General features: G+C 38.7%; 1 protein-coding gene across 1 annotated transcript in view; it reads right to left on the reverse strand.

Moving 5' to 3' along the window:
- The window catches only part of LOC138029329 (uncharacterized), a 55143-nt gene that overhangs the window by 17471 nt on the left and 30172 nt on the right, over window positions 1-7500 (reverse strand). The window contains exons 6-7 of the mRNA XM_068877063.1: window positions 6859-7500; window positions 5830-5850 (exon numbers count right to left, since the gene is read on the reverse strand). The exon at window positions 6859-7500 is cut by the window's right edge and continues 9 nt beyond it. Coding sequence (XP_068733164.1) covers window positions 5830-5850; window positions 6859-7500 — 663 coding nt within the window. The remainder of the gene's footprint in view (window positions 1-5829; window positions 5851-6858) is intronic.

Genomic DNA, 7500 nt, shown 5'->3' on the forward strand with positions numbered 1-7500 from the left:
ACATTAATTACATTAGTGTATACTACACCTCCGATTAATACCCCTCGGAATCTTAGTAAAGGGCCGATGTGCCTCCAAGGACTTGAACCACCTTGTTCAGTGGAAATTCTTTTAATTTTCAAATTTCAACTAATAATGGAGTATTTAAAATTAAGATTAAAATTCCTTTCTCTCTCAACATATTTGAATATATATAAATTGCCCTACTTCCAAAAGTGCATTGGCTGATGCTCATTTCTAGGACCACGGCAACGAGCTTTCAATCTTGAACACAGAAAAGAAGACAAGATAACGGTTCCTGAAGCAGTCTATTTTTAAAGAACGTGACCATCCAATGGTGCACAACGACCCCGCTCAGAGTCTTGTGGATATTTGCAATAACAAGGTTCAATGTTATAAACCTCATTTCCTGATGACTGTTCAGTGTTATCTACAGTAACAGGATAGTTAGGGACGATGGATGGCAAGCAAGTTTCATTGATTGCTTGATTGGCATTCTGTGATCATTTAAAGGGTCCCCAATGTCTCTATCATCATTGTTCAAGTCATTTAAATCATTGATTTGATTTTTGAATTAAATTTTTTCCTGGTCAACCGGTGTTGAGTCTTCATTATCTTCTACGTAATCATCTGCAATTGAGTCGTTGTTGGTACCTGTAGCGTCATTTTTTGCTATAGAATTATCTGCATCAAAGTCTCGAGTCACGTTCGTTATTGTACTTCTGTTATTGATAGTTACAGTTTGCACATATTTTGTACTCACTGATCGCTCTTGAAAGTGATCTCTTTACAACTTGTGAGAACTTGATTGTAACATTTCAGATATTTGGTAAGAGTTCGCGGAACAAAGACCTCTTTCGAAATGCACGCTCATCGTTCAGGGTCTACCCTGAACAGTGTGTGCTTTTGTTTGTGGTTTGAGCATATGGGCCATAACACCGTAACTCGCATCTGCCATAGCTGTTCACATGCTGACCATCACTGAGAATCTCTTCAAATTTGCAATCTCGAGGAAAAAACGAAAACGCCCTTGCCTGTCTGTCTGGAAGCAGGTCATGTTTTTCATATGTCGTCCTCTTGGGACCTAAGCATGCCTTATTTGCCTGGCCTGTCTTATGCCACGCTGGTGGGACTCAGCCGACCGGTTGGCTCAGTTGGTTGAACATCAGACTTCCGTGCCGGAGGTCGCGGGTTCAACTCCGGCACTCAGGGTCTTTAAATAACTGAGGAGAAAGTGCTGCCTTTGTAATTACACCCACAAATGGGTAGACTCTCTAGTCTTTTGCGATAAGGACGATAAACCGTTGGCCCTGTCTCACATCACTTCCGGGGGACGTTAAAGAACACACACTGTTGGGGACTTAGCCCAGGTGTGGTGGTCTCTCACTCATTCTGTTCTGGGGACACCTATGTAAACTACTTGAAATTCAGTTAAGATCACGGTAAACTGCACTGCTACCATTAGCGCCAGAAAAAAAGCAGTCTGGCAAAGTCCCAGTATAGATGTCTATAAGATATACATATATATATGTACCTAGTATCGAACAACAGCCTCAAATTCCTTTCACGGCGTTTTCACAGACCGCGATTTATTTTTGGATTGAATTTCCAACGAATGAGACTCCCGCAGGAGCCCGATGACCAAACTCAAGGAACTAACTTGGCGTGATACAGTCACCGAACGAGAACTGTCTTTGTTTCTTGCGGAAAAGATAGTCTAAAAATAGATCGGTCAGTAAAAATGCCATGACACAGCCTTGGTATGGGAGTTGTTCGCTCCTAGTGATGGCTTCTTGCTTAAATTGTCCACATAAATGCGAGGATCACTTCTCTCTTTCTTCTGTTTGTAATTTTACAAAATAAGGGGTGGTCGACGGAGGTAGTCCACGGTCTGGGTCCATGAAGGGGTCCATTGACCTGGGGTCCGTGTTTTGTATAGGTCCCGGAAACTTCCCTAGATTTCCAGTTGGCGCCAAGGGCAAAATACCTCTTTCGAAACCGTCGAGATTGCAAATTCTCCTCAAACTTCGCTAATGTAAGAGCAAGTAAAATTCTGCAAGCTCAGTTAAAACTACTGCTGAGTTTATTGGTGGCAAAACGAGGGGGCCGATGAGGTAGACTGAGAGCTGAAGCGACCGAAGATTTTGTTAATGATTCGCCGGTTGAATTCAAACTCACAATGATCATTTAACCACAATCTCAAGCTCGCATCATCTGGAAACTTCGCACAGACGTTTTAAGCATTGTTATGTAATTACTATTTTGTTAAAATAAATGTTTTGGGATGTCTAATGCCATTTCCCCGCAAACATTAACTTTTCATAAATTATATTTTGAATTTAAGCCGCAGACATAATCTATCGTTCACGCGTCCAGCCGTCTCTTCTCAGGGAGGATACCCGAACTCGAGTGAACGGCGGAAATGGAGCCTACAGTTTAGCCTGCTTATTACTTTTTGGAAATTAATAATTGGGATCACTGAGCTCATTTTTGAGGTATAAGCATTAAAAATATATATATATATATATATATATATATTGGGTGTTTTTAGGTGGATCTCTTGTTGCTATGGTTACCTATTACATCAAATAGATATCGCATTTTGTTAAGGAATAATAACATTATTGTTTGACGTGGTACCATGACATAGCTGCTTGGTGATACAGTGTTGTACAGTTTTCCTTTATTATAATAAGCTCAATAGTGCACGTACTTTAATTGATTCTCACCTATGATCTATTAAAAAACAGACACAGAGATGATGTCATGATCATAAACTTTGTAATTTTTGTGCCACTTTTTTGATCTTCCCTCGTTTTGACATCATCTGTGATCAATTACTGAACAGATGCGCAGCAATATAGAATCTATTTTATTATTATTTTAATGTTTTATTTGTTTTATATAATAAAGAATTTGAAATATACAGGAAAATCTTTCTAACTTATTCGGAAGAGGTTTCTTTCCCCTCTTGACTAACACAAAAATAGCACTATTGTCTATTGTCTATACAAAATAAAGCAAACGGATTGGTTGCAGTTTTTATGACGATATCAGCTGTGCATCTGTCCTGTAGCAGATCATATGTGAGAACCAATCAGGTTGTGTACATTATTGAGCTAATTAAACAAACAAAAAAACTTTTCACGTTTTGTTAATCAATAATAATGTTGTTGTTTTACTTGGTACCGTGACATAGCTGCTTGGTGATACAGTGCCGTAGAGTCTATCCTTATAATGGTGCAGTTCCGTGAAAAGTGTTGGAACTGGATTGAAGCTCTATAATTTTTTTCTCGTTTTTAAGAAATACTCACCAAACTTAAGAGACAAGAGGGAGACACAAAAGATAAATTTGGAAAGATCGAAGGTAAGTTGGCAGATTTTAAACTCAAACGTAAATGCTGCCTACCAATGTCCTTAACTTCAGCTACATGTAGGACACTGCTAACAAGATAAAGACAGCTGGCATTTCTCTTGTGGGAACTGAAAAATGTCACACTTTTCCCAAGAACAATTATTTGCTCACAGGCTTTCTGTAAGCCACCTCATTTGTGTAGATGTACCTACTGTACAAATAAACTACCTAAAAGAAAATTGCGAAGAAGTGATTTTGGAAAACATTTCACTATGAAAAAACTGCGGTAAGACATTTCTAAACATTCTTTGAAATACTAAAAACTTGGTTAAAAACGTTTTAAAAAAAACGACTTTTCGACGTTAGCTAAATGTCATTATCAAGTCAAATTTATTTGAAAATTGCAAACTATGAATACTAAAAAAACAATAATTAATAAGGAGCCTGTATAATGAAAGAAAGGAAATGAAAATGAAACAAAAAGTTTGGCACGTATGGAGTCCGTCTGGAAATTCACATTAGGCTTGAGACTCTTAATGAGGAGCATTTCGTGGTCTAAGCAATCAAATTTGCCCTGGCACTTTCTCAAGACCTTAAATTGGCATTCTTTCAAAAGATCTTTACTACCGTGAGCTTGCAAAAAATGTCGACTGGTGAAGGTGTCGGGCTGTATACCCAACATAATCTGCATCGCACAGATCACATTTAAAATAATAAACAACACATTGCTGATTCACAACTTATGGCTTGATGTCTTTAAGTTTAAGATCTTGCCCCAATTTTTTGCTCACGCTGGATGTACTGTAACACCAATCTTATGACTAAGATCGCGTAATTGTTTCCGGACCGCATTGGCAGCCTCTTGATCTTTGAATGAAAGACTAATTCTCTCTGTGCCACTATCATTGGTGTTACTTAACGCCCTGTTTTCTGAGACAATATGAAAAATAAAGTTGTTAATAGTAAAATTAATTAGGCCAACCGGATAGTCAAGGCGACTGGATACAGAACGCAATTTGTCACATTCTGTATTAAAAACCACAGTTGTAGAAGATAGGGCATAGGTACGATGTAACATTGTCTTTAACAAAGAGACTTTGTATCGTTTATCAGTATGACTGTGAAAGTGTAAAAGCAACCCATAATCTTCTCCTTGGTATGACATTATTGCTGCTATTTTTATAGTATGGCAGTGATATGATGCCGTCTTTTTTAAGGTAGAAAATCTCGTTTTTTTTTGGTCGGGCAAAAGTCGTATTTTGAAAAAATGATCTGCTTCCAACTGAGTGGCTTCATAGTTCATGATCAGTTGGTAGAGCATTGCACCAGCATCGCAGAGGTCATGGGTTCGAATCCCGTTGGAGCCACCTGAATTTATCATGTGTCTGTAAGAGAAAATTGCTTAACTTGTCCATATTAGTGCTAGGATCACTTCTCTCTTTCGTTCAAAGATTTTTCCGCTTGTAACTGTACAAATGAGGAGTGGTCCACAGTGGTGGTCCATAAATCTGGGGTCCATGTTTTGTATAAGTCGATCCAAGTTTCTGAACTCAGGCGGAAGAAAACGAAACGAGACCATTCTCCAGCTTCTCCAACACTTTCCATTGTCGAAATCTTTGGATGTTTCGCACCCTAAAAGCACTGTAAAGCTTGAACAGGGCGGGGCAAGAAATACCTTCGCAGCCACAATTTGAAACAAAAAGTATAATTTATGCCTGTTCAATTTGTGCAAGCGAGTTTCTGATTGGCGGAGATTAAGAATGGCTCATTTCACGCGTCCAGCCAAGATTTCGGGAGTGAGCGCTGGATCATTTCCCGAAACAGCGGCTGGTAATCGAGCCTAGCTAAATTGGAACTCTTTGCAAAGTTAAAAAGGAGGCCTCTGGATTCGCTTTTACTTTAGAAATTTCATGTGCATTAACCCTTTTACTCTCAGTGGCCACTTATAGATTTTACTTTGTCTAACGTCTGATAAGTTATTCATCAATAGGGTGCCCCGCATACCGTTCAGGGGTAACTACGTGTAGAATCTCCATTGTCTAATCTTAATGACCCTATTATGAATTTTTGGAGAAAAACAAGCGATTTTTATGAGGCCAAACATTTTAATTGATATTCCTTGCCTCTCATTCAATCTTTCATCACAATTTAGGTTTTTCAATTCAAAGCACCACTACGCAATTCACGCTATTCCGTAATCACATACCTACAGCCACGTAGAATAATAAGTCAAGTGGATAAACTAGCGAGATTTCTAGGTCTTCTGTTACTGTAAATCACATTGTATGGTACTTGTGTATTTCAGAGGGATCCACTGTAATTGGCTGTGCTGTAGTGGTCTCCCCGCCTAATAACTTTTTTTTTCTACTTTTTACTTATATATATATATATATATATATATATATATATATATATATATATATATTGTATTCCAGTTAGGCGAAGCTAAATAAATAAATAATAAATAAACGCACCTTTCAATTCTCCAACCATTTCTGGATTAAAACAAAAAGCAAAGTGATGAGTGAATAATTAAGTACATGCAGACATTGAGATTTTATTGGTTTAGCTCACCTTAACAGTAACCCTTCCCCTTCTAAGAGTGACACTTACCGTGGCCACCTAACAAAGTTTTTTTTACAAATTATCTGCCAATCAGGGTGTGCGAATTTGATTGACATTCACGCCTCTTTGCAGAGCTCGTACGCTTGGATAATGTAAGTTGAACACCGTTACATGGGATGTTGAGTTGAAGTATTTACACATAGTTGTCAAATTTGAAAGTTTTTTAGATGGCAACTAAAAGTGATGTTGCACTGTAACTCTGTCTGACACCAGACGAATTGACTTCTCAATGGCCGCTGGTTCACGAGTCTGAAGAGAAGTGTTAGGGACACACTGGGAAACTAATAGGCCATGTCTGCCTCGTCTTCAACGCGAGTCTAAGTGCGAAGTTTTTGTGATGGTTCTACTTTACATATGAATGGAAACTAATTTTCATAAGAAAAACTTTGCACTTGGACTCGCTTTGAAGAGGAGGCAGACATGAACTCAGAAATGACCTATTAATGTGCAAATCCTTGACACTTTGTTCAGTTTTGAAAAGATATTTTTACCTACAAATTCCCTTGCTTTAGTACATCTTCAAAAAATGAAAACCATAAGGGTAATGTGTGTGTGTGTGATTACTTTTGTATAGCTTGAGCTTGGCAGGAAACAGTTTTAGTGAGCACATTCACCAACAGAGCTAGTTAAATGCTTTCAAGTGCAATGGATTGTTCATTCTTTCAAGAAATGCATTTCCAAGTAGACAATTAAAGAAACAATCCATGCAAGGAGTACTCAGCTAAGACTGAAAACATGATTTGTGTTTGGTACCCATACAGTTTTCCTCGTCTCATCTTTTTGCAGGCAGAATTATCAAAAAATGGAGAAACCCTCAATGTTGGCAAGATGATGATCTCTACTTCACTAATCAATTGCTCCTTTGAGATCCAGCATACCTTTGACCTCCTTAAGCGTCTCCTTGGTCTTATCGTCATCTTTCTCCCACTCCTTTAGTAATTTTTGATAGTGCTCTTCAACATCAGGATCCATGCACTCAGTCTTGAGGCGGTTGATTGCACTGGCAAAACTTGTTCCAGATCCAAGGGCTAGCACTGCGTTACTTATATCCTGCCATAATGTATTGAATGTTGCATCATCAACACAAAAATGGCTGGCATGAGCATAGACATCATTTCTGTAAAACTTGATTCTTGCTATGTTTGCCTCAGTACTGTTATCATGTGAGGGAGGAAGCTCATCCCAGCTTCCAGTACTGGCTGGAGGACTCAAACCACAAATATTCCTCAGAAATACCAACAAAAGTGTAACATCAAAAGTGGCTGATGACACAGATGAAGGAACAGCTGGGTACAGCTTTCCCCACTGTGTGGCATTCAAAACTCTTTTCCTTCTCAGCGACTGCAATGTGGAGTAAGCTGCTGAATTATTTGACAAAACATGGCAAAGAGTAGCTGAAGGGTGTATTCTGTCAAAGGTATCACGAAGGGCCTGGGATCCTACATCCACTAATAGACGACATAGACGGGCATAGTTTGTGCTCTCTCTTGTTGTGGGAAAAGCTGCTGGAACAGATGCCA

The sequence above is a fragment of the Montipora capricornis genome, chromosome 13 (genome assembly GCF_036669925.1).
Source record: "Montipora capricornis isolate CH-2021 chromosome 13, ASM3666992v2, whole genome shotgun sequence".
Classification (NCBI taxonomy): Eukaryota; Metazoa; Cnidaria; class Anthozoa; order Scleractinia; family Acroporidae; genus Montipora; species Montipora capricornis.